The sequence below is a fragment of the Plectropomus leopardus genome, chromosome 16, assembly GCF_026936395.1.
Source record: "Plectropomus leopardus strain MGB_pleo_1.0 chromosome 16, ASM2693639v1, whole genome shotgun sequence".
In the NCBI taxonomy this organism is placed as follows: Eukaryota; Metazoa; Chordata; class Actinopteri; order Perciformes; family Serranidae; genus Plectropomus; species Plectropomus leopardus.
In genome coordinates this window covers 33,373,192-33,395,342 of record NC_142191.1, presented here as the reverse complement: position 1 = coordinate 33,395,342, position 22,151 = coordinate 33,373,192, and the positions used below count along the sequence as shown (strand labels likewise).

Genomic DNA, 22,151 nt, shown 5'->3' with positions numbered 1-22,151 from the left:
ACCTTGGGGGACAGAGCCTTTGCCACTGCTGCCCCAACCCTCTGAAACTCCCTCCCTCCAAACATCTGTATCTCAGACTCACTCCCCTCATTGAAAAATGAAATCAAAATTCTCCTTTTCAAAGCCTCAAACACCTGTCTCTACTGCCTCCCCAAATCCGAACTTTCATATGCTCTGAATGTCACTGGTTTTTTTTTTATTTTGTAACGTGCTTTCTTTAAATTGTTTTTCAACAAATATTATTATAAACATATATGAAACATATATTTTTAACATGTATATAAACATGTATTTTGTACTCTCTGTTTTGCATGTTTTTCTTTTTGCATTTCGTGTTAAGTGTCTTTAAGTACCTAGAAAATCGCTATATAAGTTCTATATATTATCATTATTATAATAATAATAAACTTTATTACAGACTCAATGGTCCAGATAAGAGCAAGAGAATACATACAAAAGATATAAAAGACACATAAAAGTACCATACACAACATATTCACAATGCAATAAGATCACTTAATAAAAAAAATAATAAAATAATAATAATAATAAATAAATAAATTTTAAAAAAAAAATCTCCTTAAATCTTAGAAACATGTTTGGGCAAGTTTGGCATCCTCAAGACAATAACCACTAAATGTAAGAATTTTGGTGGGGCTTAAGATGTCTACGACGGGCTATAGTGGGACAGGTGGAGCATTTTGGGGAAACATCCAAGTGGTGTGTGTAGGTAGGCGATGCCAGAAAGAGGAGACAGCAGAGCAGGATGTAGGACATGGAAGGACGTGACAGAAGGAACGCAGAGAATGGAGCTGAAAGACAGAAAGAGGACATATTGACCTGTAGGGGGACAGCTTCTAAGGTGGAGACATGGGAGTGAACATTGTAGGAGTTGACGCTCTCCGGAAGATGGCAGCAGTGCGACACGTAGGATGAAAGCTGCCGCAAAAAGCCAAGAAGAAGAAGTGACACTGTAATTTCCCAGCATTCAGCGGGCTATCATGGCGGACACTAGAGAGAAAGCGCTGCAAGACTACAGGAAAAAATTACTGGAACACAAAGAAATTGACGGGCGGTTAAAAGAATGTAAGAGACAGGTTAATTTTGACTTTAGTGGTGTGGTGTTCACACGTGTGGTTTGTTTGTTGTAGATAATATCAGCGAGTAGCCAGTATCAGCTAGCTGCTCTGCTAGCTAGTGCTTTGTCATGCAGTTAGCATCCTCGTAGGAATGAATAGAAGGAAGGCTAACCCGGCTCCTGCTAGCAGTTAGCTTCAGACTAGTAAACAACTGTAACGTTAGTGTTTTACCGAACACTAAAAAAACGTTACGTTGGGTTAACAACTCCTAAAATTCAGTGAACATTAGCATGTGCAGCCAGGACTTGAAGTTACTGCTACGTGTTTATTTCTTGTCGTATCCGTTTACTGTGTCTATAGTTTTATATTAATATAACTCCGACCAGCTAACTAAAAACTTACATTAGCCTTTAGAAATCTGGGTTGACATCAGTTTATCGTGCTGCGTTCAGATGCCTTACACAAGCTGTGTAACCCTTTGACGCCTGAGCAAATTGTTTTTTCTAAAACAGCAAAAAAGGCAGGAAACAACTTTGCACAAAACGTCTCCCAAACAGCGATAAAATAGTAGAAAAAAATGACAATAAGTGGGAAAAAACCCTAAAACTGAAAAAGTAACCCTATATTGTTTAAACATTGCAATGACATATATTATAACCACACCCACGTGTATCCTTTATGTAATGGTTTTATGGTAAAAGTCTCATAGAGATTTAAAATCTCAGTAATCCTACTTGGAGGGCAGCATTGAACATTGTTACCACGATGAACAACAAGCAAACAAATACAGCTGTCACACATTACCAAGAGCCAGCACATCCTCCAGTTAAAATGCAACATAACACAGTCAAATATATCAATATGTGCAATTTTCAACTGAGAATTGGAGTAGCAATCACTTTGACCAAGAGTGCTATTTTCTGTTTAATAAGTTACAGGAAAATATGTCCATCCGTATATATTTTTAATTGATTTTCTCATTTTCTTGTTAGTTTTTTAAACTTTTTTCTGTACTTATTTTCACGCAATTTTCTTGCAACATTTGACTAAATTCTTGCTCAATTTTTTGTTATGTTGCTCTTTGCCTTCTCTTTATGTTTTTTAATGAAATTTGCTCAGGTTTCAAGGGGTTTCACTGAGCTTTCATCCCGCAGTCTGCGTGTGTTTTTGAAACTAACTCTAGCTATCTCTCTTGTTTGTTTTCTAGTAAGAGAACAGCTGAGAGAACAAACGAAACAGTACGAGAAATCAGAAAATGACCTAAAGGCTCTGCAAAGTGTTGGTCAGGTAAGAATTTTTCTGTAGCCTACTGAATTCCCATGGGATGTCTTGGGATGTTACTTCTGGATTTGTTAAAGTGGCTGAAACAGTCGGCTTAAATTTAATGTTACACAACACACAAACAACACATTTACAATCAGTCACCGTAAATTGAACTTCCCTAATGAGGGTGAGTGTGACAAACTTGTGCCGGGAGAACGTGTCAGACATTAGTCCGCACGTTGACATGATGTTAGAAAAAGTCAAATTAATTAGGGCCTCAGCACCAAACGGTGCGAGGACCCTCTTGAAACTGAAGGAATTATTATTATTATTATTATTATTGTTGTTATTATTATTTTTTCCCTCTCAAAAGAATTGCCTTGTTGAGGGCTTTAACATATTCAAAAAACTTTGCAGACTTATCAGGTCTGGTGAAAATTTGATATTTTAATGGTCTTGTGCGTGGGTGGGAGGAAATGTATCAGTGGCGCCCCCGACTGATTTTCAACAAAGCAGCCCCCGCAGCATGTTTTACTGAGAGCTGTGAAACTTTGGAGGCCTGTGCAACACCCCAGTACCTACAAAAAAGTCTCTTGGGGTCATACCGTAAAACCAACAGAAAGTCGGGCAGTTTTATTTGAAGTTGTAATTTTGGTGTAATTTTGGCCTTTTTCAGGGGTCATAATATTTCTGACTTGTCCAAGAGGTTTCATCAGATTGACTTCAGATGTTATGACTACCTTCATAAAACCTTTGACAGTAAAAGTTATTCAAATCATGAGTTTTCATCACACCGTGTGATCTGTATGAGGCATCTAATTTGCATGTTCTGCCATTAACCAGGAAGTAAACAGGAAGTGGTATGTAACTCTACTGTAAATAGTCCAAGAGTCCCACCCTGAACACATCTATATGACATTTTTAAGTGATAATGAGAGCGCCACCTATTGGCACAAGAAAGGCAAAGTTTTACAGTAAGATGTCCAACTCGATTGCTCTCAAAATGATCTCAAAAAAATCTTTAAGGCGTCGATGATGCTTGAAAATGCATATTGAGAGTTTTCATTGAAAGGTGTTTCCACATGACATCAAAAACTCTTGTAACTTTGCCCCAGATGGTCAGATCTTTACAAAATTTCACAGATTTGATAAGAGCCCAGGCCTAAAGACATCTGCAGTACAATTTTGAATCTTAATCACAGCGCCACCTATTGGTAGCAGGAAGTCATTTTTTTTACTCTTTGATTTTTCCCCTGTAGCAGGTAAACCTCATTGACCTCATATCCAATTAGAATACTGTAAAGACCTTAATGATGCACAGAAATTACACTTTTGAGTTTTCATCAAAAGCTGTTGCCAAATTTACGCATTATTCACCATAAAGCACTTTTTGAGAGGCAAGCCATGCACCAAAACTCACCAAACTTAGCACACACATCAGAAGTCCTAAAATGTGATATTTAGTGTGATTGTTTTTGCCAAAATGGCTTTGTAACGCCCCCTAGTGTGCATCCACTAAAGAAGAATACTGTGATCAGGGGACAGACTTTCAATACAAAGCAGATAAGCCAAACGCATGCGCACACACACACACACACACACACACACACACACACACACACGTCTCCTAAAGCAGCTACACGTATCCAGCTCCAGTGCTACATGGAGGAAACAGTAATTCACTGCTGCATGCAGTGTACCCCTTTCACAGAGAGACATGGCCGCATCAGTCGGCGTTGTGCCAGTAGCCCTGACATGCGTGGAGGGCCCGTCCATCGCTGCTTGCAGCTTTACTGTAGAATTTGGTTTGTCTGACTAAAACTGGATTTTTAAAATGCACGCACACTTGAAAAGATATTATTCTATATTTATTGTAAATTTATTTGAATCATTTATTTAGATTTATTTTTAATTGCTGTCTGTCTGCTACTGTAAAGCCCGCTACTTCTCGTTTTAAAAAAGGAAATCTCAGCGCTATAACAGTTGTTCTATTCTGTGCCATGTTGGATCCTTGAATTTGAGGGGAATTGAGTCTGGAAAGTCCTTGGATTAATATGAAGAAAGGTGTGTTGATGCTGTTTTTTTTCTCCTCTGTACCCTGCAGATTGTCGGAGAAGTGCTCAAACAGCTGACGGAGGAGAAATGTAAGTTCAGTGGCCGATATTTCACATTTACATGTGTCACATAACTGGTTGTAACAATCAGAGGGATTTCATCACCGCTGAGCCACACACGTGCATACACAAGTGCCCAGCTTGTCAGTCAGTAAGAGCAGGATGCAGGACTTCCTCACTGAACCATGGTGATCCCAGCTCGACCCATTTTCTGCCATCACCTCAGTCCTAAATAAGCTCACTGCTTTCACTTTATTATAGGTCAACAGATCACTTACTGTCCATCGTGGTCTCAACAAAATATTGCTCTGTGCATTCATCAACACGTGGCTCTCATGTTTGCCACTTTCAGATGACTTGGCAGCCGATGACAAATTCTGCATATCGACGTGTGACTGTGACATGTCAAACAGTGATTAGCTTAGTCATGTGATGCCAATGTTTTCTTTGTTGTTGTTTAATTCCAGTCATTGTGAAGGCCACCAACGGCCCCAGATATGTGGTTGGATGCCGCAGACAGGTATGTGCTGGACAGATCCAATGTGCCAAACATTCTTGTTGCAAATTTTTAGAAAAATACCTGATTTTTGCAGCCTCTTTTCTAAAAAGTTGCAAAAAGTGTTGCAACTTATTAGCCCTTTCTTTGCAATGAAATAGACGGGTCAGACGAAAATTGCAAAAAAAATAGTTATTATGCTGTCTTTGATTTGGAGCTTATCAATTTCAGTCAGTGTTTCCCACAGAATTAGGATCTGCGATGGCTGGAGGTGGGAGGGAGGGGAGGCAACAGCTGGTTGCCGATGATTGACTGTTGGTATTGTTCTGACGCAGCACTGAAGGACTGCTTGGTGAGGTTATCTCTGTCTCTCTACCCGGCATGAGCCAACAGAACAGCGGTGACGATCATCAAACTGGTGCCATTAATCATCCCAGTAATCTCACACCAACAGTGAAACAGCTCAACTCTGTCACTACATCCGCTGATAAAAACTGGGTTATGTAAGCTGTTTGATCCTAAAAGTTAATTCCATCAATGTGTGTGTGACTCTGTCACAGGCGCAGTGTAATAAACAGAGTGGGGCAAAGAGGGGCTGAGTGAATCAATACGCTGAATGCGTCTCTACAGTGACATGGGATTTTAATGTTACCAGTTTCAAATAGTCACATTTTCAGTAAAGTTGTTAGGATTGGACACAACTGCAAGGTCATGCTGAATTTATGGGGACTGGCTAAAATAGTTGCAATGGCAACTTTGAGAAATCCTGGGGGGACTGAAGACAGCAGGATTTGCCTGTAGCAGTGGTGCAGTGGTGAAGGTAGGGCCAAAATGCAGTAGTCGATGTGAGACAATAAAAGCTTGGACAAAATGTTTTGCATAAATTTACACTGCACCAATCACAAATAGTTTTGAGGGGACTGAAGCCAAATATACTTATCGACCCATCAAAGTCTCACTACTTTTTGACCTCAGTGTTTAGAATCTGTAATCTGTGATATATTTCATTTCAGTTGGACAAGTCTCAGCTGAAGCCAGGAACCAGAGTGGCTTTGGACATGACCACACTCACTATAATGAGGTAAGCTGGAAATCCTGAACTCGAAGAATGAGAGAATATTAAGGATCTCTCTGTGCACCTGTTTCTGCCCAACACTGAACTGGATGATTATAGCCTGTGCTTTGGCATATATCCCTCTGCATATCAAGCAGTGACTTCCTGAATGCACCATGTGCTCCATGATGAGTTTTGTGTCTGTTCCTGTTCTTCCAAAGGTACCTGCCCAGAGAGGTGGACCCTCTGGTGTACAACATGTCCCACGAGGACCCTGGCAGCGTCTCCTACTCTGAGATCGGAGGCTTGTCCGAACAGATCCGCGAGCTGAGAGAGGTACGGCAGTGAAATCCTGGAATGATTGCATGATTTGCAGTGTGTTGTACTTTCAGAGAGATTCCATATATGTGCGGGCTGTCTGTTTTAGATGAGTATCCACAAAGCTTCCAAGTATAAAGGATGATAAAATTCTAAGAAAATTCTTAGTATTATGACATTTTCTTTGAATTTCTCATTCACAAAGGGTCTTAGCCCTTGAGAGAGCTCCCTAAGGTGGAAAAACTGTTAGTGAGGAAGACTTTGAAGAGGCTTAAGAGTTTCTCAAACAGAGGAAAAAGCAACAGGGCCATCCACTGCTCCTCACTAAGGGCAAAGTTTCTGTCTCTCCCTGCTCAGAGCTCTCAGAGACATTTCTAGTAAGACGTCCTAGCTGAAGAATTATATAGTTATATATAATTATAAACTTCTCAGAGAATTCTTAGAAAGCTTGTGAATATGGCCCCAAGTGATATATTTTGACTTTATTTTCTGTCTATTAAGACAAAAAACAATGGTGCTGTTATTTACTGTCAGGTGATCGAGCTGCCTCTGACCAACCCAGAGCTCTTTCAGAGAGTGGGGATCATCCCGCCGAAAGGCTGTCTGCTCTATGGACCTCCAGGTCAGTACTGCAGGGACAATACATCTGTCTTCATAAGGCTGTAAATCAGCTGCGTCCATGCACACGCGGTTCAGGAGGTAGAGCGGTGGGGCACCGTGTATGGCAGCCTCAGCCAGCTGTGTGTGTGTGAATGGCTGAATAGTGCTTATGGGTGCTTTAAGTGGTTGCTAATAAGACTAGAAAAGCACTTTAAATGCAGTCCATTCACCAACATGTCCAACCATTACCACTGAGACACCAGCACATTTGTTTTAATGTGTAAGCTTACTGGAGTTCAATTTTATTTTCTTCTTGTTTTTCGATTTTTGGTGATTTTTTAAAAAAGACAATATTTTGTTTATATTTTGGCAATTTTTATAGAAAACTTATATTGTGTTTTATTAAAAAAAAAAAAAACGGTTTGTTTTCTTTAAAAAGTTTTGATTATTATACATATTTTTTCTCCTTTCAAATTTTTTGGGCGATAATTATTTATTTTTTTCTTAAATTTGGCACATTTTCTTTAAAATCCTCAAAAATATTGTTGGATTTTCACATTTTAGGGGTTCTTTGAACACATCACGATGTGGGAGGCTAGGCAAGTGGGATTAAGGAAAAAAGTGATTGGGGGTCCTTGAAAGGTCATCAGAATCTGGTTTTTAGCCATGCCATTTACACATACAAGGAATGTGACTTGGTGTTTTGATGCAAAACAATTAACATAAAGGAAGAATAAATATAGTGAATTTAAATAGAACATAAGATAAAAAATATAGAAGCAATTTAAATGTATAAAATGACAAAATAGAATATAAAGGACACAAAATGTATGTTCAAAAGGTGCAGTGGAGGGATTGTACAGTTTTTCAGAAGTGTAGTTACAGTGCAAATGTTAAGTTTAAATAATTCAGTTGACCTAAAGTGTGCAGTGTACAGAAATCCAGTCCAGTGTGCGTTAATGCAACGCACTGTGATGTGACGACAGACTCAATGACGGCGGTGTAGAAGTGCGCCATCATTATCTTTGGCAGGTTGAATTTCTTCAGTTGCCGCAGGAAGCACGTCCTCTGCTGTGCTTTCTTGATGAGGGAGCTGATGTTCAACTTCCACTTGAAGTCCTGGGTGATGATGGTCCTCAGGAGGCGGAAAGACTCCACAGTGGAAACTGGGGAGTCACAGAGGATGATGGGGATGGGGGCGGCAGTGATCCTTCTGATATCCACTACCATCTCTACTGTCTTGAGACCACTTAGCTCTAAGTTGTTCTTGCCGCACCAGGTCACTAGATGGTCATCCTCCCACCCGTAGGTGGACGGACTGGTGGCTTGAGGTGCAGCTGTTTGTGTACAGGGAGAAGAGAAGAGAAAAAAACGCAGCCTTGAAGGGAGCCGGTGCTGATGGTTTTGCCGTCAGAAACATGCTTCCCCAGCTTCACCTGCTGCTTCCTGTCAGAAAGGAAGTCTGTGATCCACCTGCAGGGGGAGTCAGGCACGTTCAGCTTGGAGAGCTTGTCCTCTAGTAGAGCGGGGATTATTGTGTAAAAAGCAGAACTGAAATCCGTATAAAGGACGCTGGTGTAGGTTCCTGCTGAGTCCAGATGTTCGAGGATGAAGTGGAGGGCCAGGTTGACAGCGTCGTCTACAGACCTGTTGGCTCTATAGGCGAACTGCAGGGGGGGTCCAGGAGAGGGTATGTGATGTGTTTCAGGTGTGACAGTACGAGGCCCTTAAAGGATTTCATCACCACAGAGGTCAAGACGACGGGTCTGTAGTCATTGATTCGTGTAGTCCTTGTTTTTTTCGGGACAGGAATGATGGTGGATGGCACATGGCATGTCTCCAGCGAGGTGTTAAAAATGTCTGTAAACGCTGAAGACAGCTGATCGGTGCAGTGCTTCAGGGTGGAGGGGGAGACAGAGTCCGGTCCAGCTGCTTTGCGGTGGTTCTGTCTCCTGAAGATCTTATTATTCAGTCATCATGGGGGATGGTTTCAGGACTGGCCCATTGTCTCTCAAAGCGACAGTAAAACTCATTCAGGTCATTGGTGCGCCGTAAGTCATTCACAGAGTCGGGGGTTTGGGGCGTCATGGAAAAGTTCTGAAATTCTGTCCATTACGGTGTGTGGGAACCGTGTTTCTAAAATGTATTTGACAGTTGTGGACCTGTGTGTGGTGCTGATGACAGATTCCCTCTGAACAGGCACCGGGAAGACCCTTCTTGCCAGAGCAGTCGCAAGTCAGCTGGACTGTAACTTCCTCAAGGTGAGTGTGGTTGCCATCGCCACGGTCGAGGTGTACTGCCACAGCGTCAGCGAGCTCACGTTTCCTGCATGTGCGTGTGATTGAAGGTGGTGTCCAGCTCCATCGTGGACAAATACATTGGTGAGAGTGCCCGGTTGATCAGAGAGATGTTCAACTACGCCAGGGACCACCAGCCCTGCATTATCTTCATGGATGAGATTGATGCCATCGGTGAGTGACAGAGTTTTCCCCCCGAGGCCTTATTTAGTATTGTAGTTTCAGCTAAATGTACTTGAAAGAGTATGGGGGTAGGTATACAAATGCTGCACTCACTGACAAATGTGTCATTTTAGTTTATTAACGATGAGTTTCACATCAGTGTAGTAATCATCCAGTTGGTTGGACCACGTGTGTTGTCAGTCGCCGCTGTATGTTGCTGTATGTGTGCTGTTCCCTGCAGGCGGCCGTCGTTTCTCTGAGGGAACTTCTGCTGACAGAGAGATCCAGAGGACTTTGATGGAGGTAACTGAGTCACTGAAATGTCCCAAAACACACCTGCACCAGCACACATATGAATCTATATTGTATTATGTAAAAAATTGAAATCATTATTTTTAAATGTAATAATTAATTGCCTGTAAAAGGGGATTTATGGTCATGTCTTAGTTCTGTGCAGAGCCTACACACACCGCCTACGACACTGTAAGCACTGACACTGCGTGTTGGTGTGTCGGTGTCAATCTGCAGTTCCACCTCCAAAAAGCTAGCTGGTGGTGGGCTTTCTGTGAAGTGCTGTAGGCAGTGACAAGATCAAACACAAACACACAAATTAGCTTCATTATAACTCACAAGGTTCACAAATAAAACACTTGTCTTTTTGCTGGACACTCTCATAACAAATACAACATGCTAATGTTGTTAGCTCAAGCCTATAGCATTTTACATTGTATAAATGAACCTAGCGGCTAGCAGACACGTCATCTACTCATAAAGCTAGGAATCACAGCAACACGTAACTAAGGTAACGTTACAAAATTAGGCTCCATTACAACTCACAAAGTTTACAGACAAATTAACTTTATTAGACACGTTCTCCCAAAAAATACATTATGCTAACATTGGTAGCACAAGCCTATAGCGTTTAACAGAGACCACAAAGACTTAATCATGTGAGTCATGTGAGTAAATGTGACTAACATAACTTAAATCAAGCTTTTAATACAATCAGTCATTTTCTGTAACCACTCGCGCTGTCATCGGGCGGAAGGCGGGGTACACCCTGGACGGCTCGCCAGACTATCGCAGGGTCGACACATATAAACAGACAACCATACACACTCACAATTTAAGGCAATTCAGAGTCACCAATCAACCTGACCTGCATGTCTTTGGACTGTGGGAGGAAGCCGGAGACCCCGGAGAGACTCCAACCGGGTTTCGAACCGGGGACCCTCTGTTGCTGTGAGGCAACAGTGCTAACCACGACGCCACCGTGCCGCCGCTTTTAATACAATACAGTCAAATTAGATTAACAGTGAAGACATCAACTCCCATAGTGCCATGCTTCTCCATGATGTCATCAAAGTCCAACATTGGATATTGTTGTGATGGAGACAGCACAGCATGTCAGAGGCGCAGCTGTCAAAGTCAGTCCAGTGGTGGTCGTGGTGATTGAGCTTCTTATTATGGTGTGTCTGCGTTTGTGTCCCGTCAGCTGTTGAATCAGATGGACGGCTTCGACACTCTGCACAGAGTCAAGATGATCATGGCTACCAACAGACCGGACACTCTGGACCCGGCCCTGCTGCGGCCTGGCAGACTGGACCGTAAAATCCGTAAGATCCCACTTCCTGTTCACCATTAGCTCTCTGTGACGGTGACAGAGAGACACTAACGAACTGCTGTGTTCTTCAGACATCGAACTGCCCAATGAACAGGCTCGTCTGGACATCCTCAAGATCCACTCCAGTCCCATCACCAAGCACGGAGAGATCGGTGAGTGAGCACAAGTCCATCCAAAACAAGTCCCACTCCCACTCAGTGTCCCACATTCACTTTGTCACTCACCAGCCAAAGAGTAGATGAAAAAAAATCCACTGGCTGAACGCACTTTCTATCAAAACGAAGGAAGCGAGCAACAGACCGGCAGCTGGTAATTCTTGAGTTTATTTAAAACATGTATGTATGCATGTTAGGTAGGACTGAAGTTTTTAATTATTTTTTATTAACTTTAGTAAAACAAGGTGAAAGTGATCAGAAAGGTACCTGGAGTCCTGTGAAAGGAGATATTTATCGGGGTTTGCTGATTACAACTTGATTTGATTTTGAAATGAAATTTTTCAAATCTGCCTGTGTATGTAGAGAACGGGATATTGTTATGTTTTTAGCAACTAACAGGGTTCCCTTGGTCATGTAATACCTGGAAAAAAACATGGAATTTCCCAGTCACATTTTCCAGGCCTGGAAAAGTCATGGAAATAGTAAAAATCATGGAAGGTTTTGGAAAAAAATGTGGAAATATGTTGTGTGTCTTAAATCACATTGATGTAGAGTACCGGTGAATTTGTTTTCTGTTGCAGATGACGAAACGCAACTCTAAAATGAGTCAACTTTTGGCAACTTTTTTGGTTTTTTTTCCAATTGCTATTATTTTTTTATTGCCAAAGTTTCTTTAAAGGTGATTTTTTCCCCCCCATTATTTCTTTTTCTTGGCAATTTTTATAGAAAAGCTTTTTGGATTTTTTTTTTTTTAAGAAAACATTTTGAAAGGAATGTCTCTTTTTAAAACGTTTTGGCAATTTAATTTTTATTTTTTTATTTTTTGGCATTTTTTTCCCCTTGAAATTTCCTGGCAATTTCGTGGAATAAAAAAAAAGTCTCTGTTTGAAATCATGTTCTTAAAAAATAATCATAGCCAGTGCAAACAGAAATTGTTTCTTGCACATATGTTTGGGCAAGTAGGGCAAGAAAAAAAAATGCATTACATAAAAATAGTCATGGAAAAGTTTTGATATTTTGTCCATGACTGAAAGGAGAGATAGAGGGAGAGCTGCAATCCTCTAATGGTCTCTGTTTGTCGTCAGATTTTGAAGCCATCGTGAAGCTGTCAGACGGTTTCAATGGAGCCGACCTGAGAAACGTGTGCACAGAAGCAGGTTGGATATCTTCGCTAGTTTCACTGCCTCAGTCCGTGGTCTTCCCAGAATGCTCCGCTCACATGTTTACGTATTGCTGCGTCCGCAGGTCTGTTTGCCATCCGCTCCGACCGTGAGTACGTCACTCAGGAAGACTTCATGAAAGCCGTGCGGAAGGTGGCCGATTCAAAGAAGCTGGAGTCCAAGCTGGACTACAAGCCTGTGTAAATCCTCTGTGTGTCTGCTCTGCATTACCTGTTGGTGGATCTGCTGCGTTCGTGCTCCGAGCCCAGCAAAACCAGTTTGTTAACGGGAAGTAACATTAGAAAAGTACGTGTCATCACAGTTGCCAACTAAGTGACTCAGTAAGCCCTGTTTCCACTGTTAGTCTGACCTGCCTTTTTCACACGGGATCAAAAGATGCTCATTGATGTTACTCCACAAAAAAAAAAACTTCTAAAAACATGTCATTAAAATGTCTTTATGTACTTAAAATACAACATTATAACCAAACGTCTATTCTGGTCTCTCATTACCTGCGAGTGAGTGTGAGTGTGAGTGTGAGTGTGATGCTGAGTTCTCATCTCAGTGAGCGCAACACGTTTGTTCCTCGTCTTTAAGGTACTTTCTGCTCCATGTGATGGTTGTCTGTGCGTTTATGACCAACAGTCACAATCATGAATGAAGTACTGCATATAAAATCAGATGAAACAGAGGTACAAATTACATGCAGGAACGTTTAGTTTATGGGATGGCATCAGTCAGATTCATTAGACTAAAATGAAAATGACAGAATAAGAAAACAAAAACTGCAGAAACACTAGAAAAGATTTCTAATATTAAAAGTAGGCCAAGTACTAAACTACATGTTGGTATTTTTATATATGACTGAAAACATGAAAACAGTATCTCAAGAATGAATAGATGAAGAATTCTTTTTCATTGACTTTGACTAAAGGATGAACTGATTAGATATTGGGCATCAGAGGTCGGGGCCCCGGTGACCTCACATTCATCAAACTCTTGTGAAAACTATCTCAAGATCACCTTGAGGGAATTTAAGTGTTTAAATTTCAAGGTCACTAAGGTCACCTTAGATCTGTCACAGTCTCGTAAATGCCCTATCTGAAAAATATCTTGAGGGAATTGCCTAAAATCTGGCACAAACATTGACTAAGACTCCAGAATGAACTGATAGGATTTTGGTGGTTAAAGGTTAAAGGTCACTGTGACCTCACAAAAAATGTTTAGTGCCATAACTCAAGAATTTAAGTGCTAATTATGACAGGATTCACACAAATGTGTAATAGGATACGATGATGAAGTGATGATATTTGCTATCCAAGAAGTTCAAAGGTCAACTGTGACATCATAAACACTTTCCTGTCCGTTACTCAGCATCATTTCTAAGGGACAGAAGGCGGGACATTTGGTCAGATAATGAATTAGTGACACTGATGTTGAAACTGTGCGTATTGTGGAGGTCTTCTGTGCTGAAGATGTGTGTGAAGCATCCATGTTGCTAGTTGATGACTGATTAGTTTCCTCTGACCCAAATGTTGTATTTAGAACCGAAGGAGCCAGAGTGGATTTGTTTTCTCTAAAAAAAAGATAATCTTTGTTTTTTATTTTCAGTGATCACACAAGTGCTGATCTGTACAAAATCACTTTGATACACCGTTAGAAAGAGGAGAGTTTTATCTTTATAATTATATCAGCAGTGTTTTTGTACTCTAAATATTAAGCAAAATAAGTCACATTCAAAATGACTTGCGCTGAGCCAACATTAAGAGGAAACATTTGTATCACAGTGGCCAAAAAGATGCATTAATGAGGCAATTTGCCTTCTAAACTGGGAGCACATGCTTTAATCTGGGGGCTGTCCCGAAGTGAAAAATACACGGATCCCCGGGACATCGGCAAACCCAGTCTCTCCAGATGTGCCGCAGTTGAGCAGCAGCTGCACACGCCAGCAGTGTGGCTGCTGTAACCTGGTAACATGAACGTAGAAAAAAACGGAAAATGGTTGCAAGAACATTACTTTTTATTGTCACCTCGTGAATGTATTGCATATTGAGTAGACTGAAAATGGCAAGAGATGGCCCTGCTGAACGCAGCAAACTTGCAGTCAGTGGTGAAAAAATAAGATACTGCCCAAGCCTACACTCTGGTACTTCATGTATACTTAAAGTACAAAAAAACTACTCCCAGTGTGCATCACTTTATTTTGATTGTGAAACAGAAAATGGTTGTAAATTGAGTATCACTGGGATACAGTATCCTGACCAGGCCAGCAGACCAATCAAAATTCAAATAAAAACTTTCAAATTACAGGAATCATCACTGTGCTCTCCTGTGTGACGGATCTGTTGATGAGGTCCCTCTCCTCATGCTGATGAGTCACTGTGTTTGGTCTGCAGGTGTTTCCTCACTCATAAAAAACAGCAACACACCCAGGCCGGATTCATCTATTGAATGATTCATCACTTTTTAATGAGCTCAGTCATCTGCAGTTACAGAGTCAGAATAAAGCTGAGGAGCTGGTCGTCTGTGGTCAATAAATACTGTTAAAGAGGTCAAATTATCACCTAAAACATTCACAGACTTCAGGAAATATAAATAATATGCACATAAAACATCATCTACATCTGCATTATTTACAAATATGCAAACAGTTTCTTCTCTTCCTGTGTGATCTCACACTGATGCTAATTTTATTATTATTATTTTACATATTAGTATTTTTAATCTAATTATTTATGTATGTGTTTTGGTCTATTTGTATTCTGTTATAATGTTATTTTCTGTTATTATATGATTATTGTTATTGTCATTGTTCATTGTATTTTCTGTCTGTCGGAGTGTGTGACAGATGTATATCTGTACATTGATTTATTTATTTACATTGGATCCTCATTAGTTGTTACTGTAGCAACTATTCTTCCTGGGGTCCACACAAACAAAACACAACATACAAAATCAATCAAATATACATTAGTAATAAAACACTAATGTGCATGTTTTGATGTACAGTTGAAACTTCAATAACAATATTGAGAAAAAAAAAACATTGCCTGCAATTTCTTTGCCTTTTCTCTCAGGGCTTCCACAGGATGTCCCCTTTTTGTTTTTTGTTTTTTTAAATATAGACATTTCTCATGTTTTGCTGAGTGCTTAATGCTGCACACAGCCTGATGGATTAATCTGTTTGCAGACGGAGAAAAAGATGAAGATGTGTCAGGAAAGCTGCAGGGATGACTGTGCATCTTGCTGCATGATGTCTCTTAAACAGCATTGGCTTGTTGTGTGTGAAGTCAGTGTGGTGCAGCGGGTCCCGGACCCGGGTGCAGGCTGAAGGACTCCTGGACGAAGGCCCTGCAGATGGGGCAGTGCTGGAAGTGTGACACGCAGCTGTCACACACACATGCATGTCTGCAGGGCAGCAGCACCCTGTTCACTGCTGCGTTCTGACACACCACACAGTCTCTGCCCTGCCCCTCAGACCAGTCCTCCTCCTCCTCCTGCTCCTGCTCCTCCAGACCTGGACTCTGTTCTGCTTTGCTGGCCTCGGCTTCGGCTTCACTGGGCTGGACACTCTGCTCTGACTCAGGAGGCTCGGAGGCCCCCCTGCTGTCAGCTGACATGAAGAGAGGCTGCAGGAGACAGGAGACAGGAGACGGGAGGGACGTCAGGGTCAGGGACTGCCACTAAAACATGATGACAGTGATGTGATCCCAGATCAGGCTCACAGGTGACTCATCTATAAGAGAAAGTCTACATCAGCCCGTCACCCAACCAAACACTGACCCTGCCCGACCCTGCTCAGCTTCTGAGATCATGAGGAGGATTTCAGGCCATTTTTGGGGGCAGAGGAGGACCACATCTGTTCTGCTGAGTCACAGTTTAGTCCGAGCGTCTGCCCAAACAACTCACCAGCTCAGCGGTGCAGCTCCAGGCTTCTGCAGTGCTTTAGGACTCATTTCATTTTTCTGATTTTCAACAATGCTTTGACCAAAATAGGAGGGAGAGATTAGACTATGTATTTCTTTTATTAACTGAGCCAAAAACAAAAAGGCAAAACGGCGTGCCTTGGAATTTCTGATTTTGACTTTAACAAAAAAAACAAGTATAACCTCTCCCTCTTTTTTTTTTTTTACATTTTTTTCCTTAAATCCAAAGAGCACCTGTTTTTGAAAAAAACAATGCTTTGAAAAGTATTTCAGCTGTCAGCATTCACAGCACGTTTTCTGCCGGAAATACAACTCTACTTTAACATGTTAATGTCTGAAAGGCACTGCTGTCACAGTTACGTAAAAGCAGCTGCCTGTGTGTTTAGGAGGGAGGCGGGAACGTCCTGCTGAAACCAAAACATGACCCACCTTTAACTCGTACATGTTCCCTGTGGAGGTGAGAAGGTACTGGAAGAGAGTGCGGGCAGAGAGGCGGTACTTGTCATCAGGGACATGAAGAACTGTCACATTGGCCACCTGAGAGAGGACAGACAGCACGGTGAGTCTCTGATTCTGGTTTCATCCTCAAGTCTCTCCTGTCTCTTTAGCCTGCAGGAAAAATACTGAGATGAAACTGAGCAGCTGATGCAGGTCTGGTCACCTGACCCAAACACAAACGGGAGGTCAGAGGAGTCAGGGATGGCGTTCTGAGGAGGACAACAAACAGGAAGAGGACAAAGACAAATGAGACACACAGAGGAGTCAACCGGCTGAAGTAGCTAGAGCAAAAAGGGTTTTTCACGCAGTGGCGGGCTGCTTTAGAAAGCCGCTGTAGTGCCACCATCAGGACTATTAACCCTTTAGTGGAGGAAGTCTGGCTTGAGACTTGACCTGTGTGCAAGGTGTGGTTTACCTGCATGTGCGGGAATGCAGATGTCATGGTGGGAAGAAGGAGGAAGAGGAGAAGAAGAAGAAGAGGAAGAAGAAAACAAAAAAGGAGAAAAGGAGGGGGGGGGAGAAAGAGGATGAAGAAGAGGAAAAAGGAGAAGAAGATGAAGAACACAAAGAAGAAGAACAGGAAGAAACACAGAAGAGGGTGAAGCAGACAAAGAACAACCACAGAAGAAGATGAAAAAGACAAAGAGGATGGAGAACAGGAAGAAGACAAAGAAGAAGATTAAGACGGCGAAGAAGAACAAGAACAGGAAGAAACACAGAAGAAGATGAAAACGACAAAGAAGAAGTGAAGATGAAGATGAGGACAAAGAAGATGACGTAGAGGAAGGAGCTGAAGAAGAAAAAGAAGAACAGGAAAAAGAAGAAGGTCATTGACAAAAACGGGCGGGAGCAGCAGCTCTGACAGGCTCATGTGTCAAACTGTCCGGTGGGACAGAGGTCTACTCACGATGTTGTACGTCTCTCTGGCATCCGGCTCTGCCAGCGTCAGCACCGCCACGAGAGGGTATCGATCCCGCGGCAACGGCCCAAAGTCGGTGACCCCCTGCTCAGCAGGAATCTGTGTGTGGAGGTCCAGCGAGTCTTCACTGTCCACACTGGCAGCGTGCAGTCAAAGAGGCTAGCCACAGGAGCTACTGTAGGACACATGAGCCAGACACAGAGGGACAGACCCTCACACATGTCTCAGTCAGCAGGAGCATGATGTCCCTAGGATAACATGACCGCTGTATGATGTGGACACAGGAGGACCGTGTGGACTAAGTCCGATTTTCCTGTTAGGTGTATTTGTTTTTCCTGCAGGAAACATGAGTCTGTCATCAAAGCACAGACCCTCCAGTCACAGAACAGACAGAAAGGACATCGGCCAGACAGATGGAGAAAATATTTTAAAAAATAGAAACGGATCTTTTGAGGTATGACGAATGCACCAAAATGTTCTTCGCAAACCACCAATAAACCTCAAAGTAGAAGAAGTGGTTGAGTTTGAAAACACACGGGGAAGCTGCTGCATTATTGGCTGCCATGAACGTCTTCGTGCGATTTTGTATTTTTTTTTTAGCTTTCCAGCTTGGAAGCAAGTACATTTTATCTGAGGTCGCAGACTAAACAGACAGGCATTGCATGGCATTATGGGTAGCAGCCCTCAGATAAGTTCAGTAATCCAGTTTAACTGTTATGTAGTTACCATTAGCTCAGCTACACAACCATCACTGTTATCTTTCTTTGTTGGTAGTATCAAACATTTTTTTTTTTTCTGGGCTGCAGGACATCATGTGACCATATAATCACACTGTTTGCCCACTAATAAAGTAGTACAGAACCAATCGGGTTTCAGCCCCTTCAGGATTAAGTTCCTAAAGGGATTTAGTGAACAGGTGATGCTATCCTGCAACTTTTTACAGTCAGATAAATTTGCTCCCGCTAACTCTTTGTTGGTGATGAAAAGGATACTGGAAGCTCTGGCAGTGGTGGTAACGGAGGTGCAGGGCCTCCTGGAAGTGCTGGGGGGTGCTGAGCAACAGGCCGTGCTGGTGGGCCTGCAGCGCCCCCTGCAGGGCGCTGACCTCACAGCCCCAGAAACAGCTCAGGACACAGGGCTCCAGACAGCAGGGCTTCACCGTCACACCGTCTGCAACACAGTGTCGGCTGATGTTATGATGGCCTGGGACACATTAGATAAAGCTACAGCTCAATGGTAATATTGGACATCTAGAGGCTGAGACATTTGGAGGACACATAACCCTACACATTTACAGCTGTGCACATAGTATACTGTTGATTTTCATGTAATCACACGAATGCGTACGACAGACAGAACTGGAATGATATCTGACACCAAATAACTCATCTGCAGGGTTTCCGCACGTTCATGCCACAATCAAAACATCTGCTGCCTCCAGCAGATTGTTGTAAGCATCATTGCACCACACTGCTGAAGAGTGTACTGTTGTCACAGATGGAGCAGCAGAACAGCAGGTGCAGTTAGAGCGACACTTGCCCGGCCATTGTTCTGGGTCTAAAAGTTTGCATTCACTCACTCTGCACTCTGCTTCTCCTCTCATCTATCAATCCGTTCAGCTCTGAGTGGATCAACTGATCCACGCTGCAAATCAAACTGCTGCTGAGGGATAAAAAATAACTCATGAGTTTCCCCTGTGCTGCTTTCATGGACCTGCAAAAACCTCCAAATTTAGAGATGAGGCACAGAATGATTATAAAGAGGGACACGTGTACACAAGCTACCACCACAGATAGACTTCTGATTGTGTGGGAAACGCTGTGATATCCACACGTGGGAGCAACACAGTCCTTTAGCTGTGGTGCGCTGGAACAGGAGGGACTGATTGTCATTTTCTTGTAAACATTTGTTGGACGGATGGAGCACTTCGCATCCACAGACAGTTTAAATCCAAATCTGGCTGTCTTCAACCGTCCCAGTTCTCACCAGTGACAGACGCCGGCCCAGAACCCATCCGCATGCTGAAGGGATTGGTCGTCTGGACCATTTGCTTCTCAGGTGTTGGTAGGAGGGACTCTGTCTCATCGGAGCTACGAAGGATCACCGGGACATCGAAGCCAAACCTGCTGGACAGAAGACACGGTGAACAAATTGTAAAAGAACACAGGTTGTTCTCTTATTTTGTGTTTGACACTAAATGACTTTACTAATTGGCTGTGGATATTCATGGATCCAAAATTTGTTCATAGGAGTAACACGTATACATTTTGAAAATGGTTCCTCTTTGATTTTTTACTATAATTTACAGTTAATATTGATATATTTTCTTTATCTGCTCTTTACCTTTAAAACCTGGATAGACATCACTTTTCTCGTGCTGCATTAAGTTTTTTAAACCTTTGAACCCCCTTTGGTTTGATTTCTTGAGAAAAAAAAGGGGGAAGGAGATAAGCAACTGTCGTGAAAATTGCAAGAAATTAGTAGATTTAGATTTTTTTTTTAAAAAAGGTAGAAGGATAGGGGTAAAATTCCATATAATAATATAATTATCATCATTATATATTTAACATTATATACCAGAATTATTGTGGATTTTAAGCAGGTTTTTTTCAGGTCATTTCCTTGTGTTTTTATTTATTGTGACTCTGACTTTTTTGTTTGTCTTTGTTGCTAATTTGAAGCAGAAGAACACCAGGTGCAGGTCATTTTTGCTTATTTTCAGGTATTTTTTTCTTCACTTTCCCATATTTGTGTTTATTTGTTTGTTTGTATTTTGTTGCTAAATCATTCATTTATCTGTCTTGTACTTTTTTTTTTTTTTTTAATAATTTCTGGGTTCATTTGTGAGAAAATAAAAAGTTGGTCATCGCTTTCTTTCCAAGCTTTTTTAAAGAAACACTGCCAATTTGCCCAGGTTCCAAAAGGTTAAATAATACGAATCAGTGCGCCAGTATCTTAAAACAACTGACTTTTCCACCCGTCAATGCACCATGTTGGTGTAGCGTCAGCGAGATGTTCGTGTCTGCAGGTCTTAATACACTGCAAGCCTCGATGAGAAATTTGATGTATAAATTTATAGGTCGGCTGAACAACTCAGAGAACTGTATAATCATGGCTTTGACAAGCATCAAACTGAGCACTACACGCTGTATGTCCAGGATATGGAAGCATTGGTATAGTAGTCTCTTCTGTGGTCACTGACTTTTTTAATTGTTTTTAAGTGATCTGTACATATTGTATTGGGAATATGTTTTGTTGGTATAATAGTCTCTTCTGAGGTCATTGACTTTTTTTTTTTTTTTTAAGTGATCTTATTGCATTGGGAATATGCTGTGTTGGTATAGTAGTCTCTTCTGAGGTCACTGACTTTTTTAATAGTTTTGAAGTGATCTGTACATATTGTATTGGGGATATGTTGTGTTGGTATAATAGTCTCTTCTGAGGCCATTGACTTTTTATTTGTTTTTGGGTTTTTTTTAAATGATCTTATTGCATTATGAATATGTTGTGTATGGTACTTCTATGTGTCTTTTATATCTTTTGTGTGCATTGTCTTGCTCTTATCTGGACCATTGTGTCTGTAAAAAACTTTTACATTTGGCCAAAATATGTCTGTGAGAATCAGCGATGGTAGCTAAGTTGCAGTCAGCTGGAGCTGCTTCAGTTGTTCTGCTCTTGTTTTGTGTAACATTATCATGATAATGAGGCGATCGTGTAATCCAAGTGCCAAGTCATTAAGATAAAACAGTAAGAAAAGTTGCCTGAATGGAGCCAGAGTTGGTGGAGCCGTGTGGGTGAACTGTGAGTGGAAAGTCTCTAAGTGTTATTAGCAGGTCAGTGGCTAAGCTAATGTGGCTAAATAACACTCACCAGCCGAGCACCATGGCGGCGGTAACGACGAAACACAGAGAGACCACACTGATGTAAAACAACGGGGAGTACTCATACAGCGTCACGAGGAAAACCGCTGCCATTTCATTTGATGTGTGTCACAGAATGAGCTTAAGTTATTAAAAAATCCTTTGCTAAACACTTTCCATATCAGCCATGACAGGAACCCAGATGGAACTACGGTGGCCTAGAAGGTAAAGAAAGGACAGAAAATGCATGACGCATTCCTACCTAATGTGTTTCAGGACCGCTGCATCTTTTATTTTGGATACTTGGATGCTTAACGTTTTTCCCAGTTTCTGGCTGTGATAAATTGTGTAATTTTGGCAAATTTTACTTTGGTGGGCTCACGGGTTTTGAAGGCGTTGTTTCAAAAATGAAAAAGGGTAAACATTTTTTGGAGAAAAACGCTCTGGCCAAAAAAAGAAAATAAAAAATTAAAAAATATATATAAATAAATGTATATATATTAAACAAAAAGGAAATTACCCGAAAATTTTAAAAGAAAAAAAGAAATCGAAAAATGTTTGTAAAAATCCCCCTAAAAAAATACAGAATGTTTACTGCCTAGATTTGGAGAAAATCTTTGTCCTTG

At 41.5% G+C, this 22,151-nt stretch overlaps 2 protein-coding genes across 3 annotated transcripts; one reads left to right on the top strand and one right to left on the bottom strand.

Annotated features, from left to right (window-relative positions):
* Positions 1-927: 927 nt before the first annotated feature.
* Positions 928-12,811, top strand: psmc6 (proteasome 26S subunit, ATPase 6). Its single transcript, XM_042503642.2, has 14 exons — positions 928-1,086; positions 2,287-2,366; positions 4,447-4,486; positions 4,924-4,976; positions 5,966-6,033; positions 6,228-6,342; positions 6,859-6,946; positions 9,124-9,185; positions 9,272-9,395; positions 9,625-9,686; positions 10,879-10,999; positions 11,079-11,159; positions 12,248-12,319; positions 12,408-12,811. Exons 1-14 carry the CDS (start codon positions 1,002-1,004, stop codon positions 12,524-12,526), a joined length of 1,170 nt encoding a protein of 389 aa, XP_042359576.1. The 5' UTR covers positions 928-1,001; the 3' UTR covers positions 12,527-12,811.
* Positions 12,812-14,503: 1,692 nt separating this feature from the next.
* On the bottom strand, positions 14,504-21,753 carry cgrrf1 (cell growth regulator with ring finger domain 1). Of its 2 annotated transcripts, none has more exons than XM_088089645.1 (6): positions 21,536-21,753; positions 19,652-19,791; positions 18,658-18,835; positions 17,654-17,801; positions 16,678-16,785; positions 14,504-15,951 (listed from the first exon to the last, which is right to left on the bottom strand). In XM_088089645.1, exons 1-6 carry the CDS (start codon positions 21,637-21,639, stop codon positions 15,613-15,615), a joined length of 1,017 nt encoding a protein of 338 aa, XP_087945771.1. In that variant the 5' UTR covers positions 21,640-21,753; the 3' UTR covers positions 14,504-15,612. The 2 variants fall into 2 exon arrangements, with proteins under 2 accessions (XP_087945771.1, XP_042359334.1); XM_042503400.2 differs by having other exon boundaries at positions 19,652-19,788; positions 21,536-21,752.
* Positions 21,754-22,151: the final 398 nt, after the last annotated feature.

What these genes read in the sequence shown, in the direction of transcription:
- psmc6 (XM_042503642.2), top strand. Translation starts at nt 1,002, where the DNA reads ATGGCGGACACTAGAGAGAAAGCGCTGCAAGACTACAGGAAAAAATTA. An exon ending in ACAGCTGACGGAGGAGAAAT is followed by an intron (nt 4,487 to 4,923) that starts GTAAGTTCAGTG and finishes GTTTAATTCCAG; the next exon opens with TCATTGTGAAGGCCACCAAC. An exon ending in GGATGAGATTGATGCCATCG is followed by an intron (nt 9,396 to 9,624) that starts GTGAGTGACAGA and finishes TGTTCCCTGCAG; the next exon opens with GCGGCCGTCGTTTCTCTGAG.
- cgrrf1 (XM_088089645.1), bottom strand. Translation starts at nt 21,639, where the DNA reads ATGGCAGCGGTTTTCCTCGTGACGCTGTATGAGTACTCCCCGTTGTTT. An exon ending in GCCGCCATGGTGCTCGGCTG is followed by an intron (nt 19,792 to 21,535) that starts GTGAGTGTTATT and finishes TCTTCTGTCCAG; the next exon opens with CAGGTTTGGCTTCGATGTCC. An exon ending in CCAGAGAGACGTACAACATC is followed by an intron (nt 16,786 to 17,653) that starts GTGAGTAGACCT and finishes GTCCTCTCTCAG; the next exon opens with GTGGCCAATGTGACAGTTCT.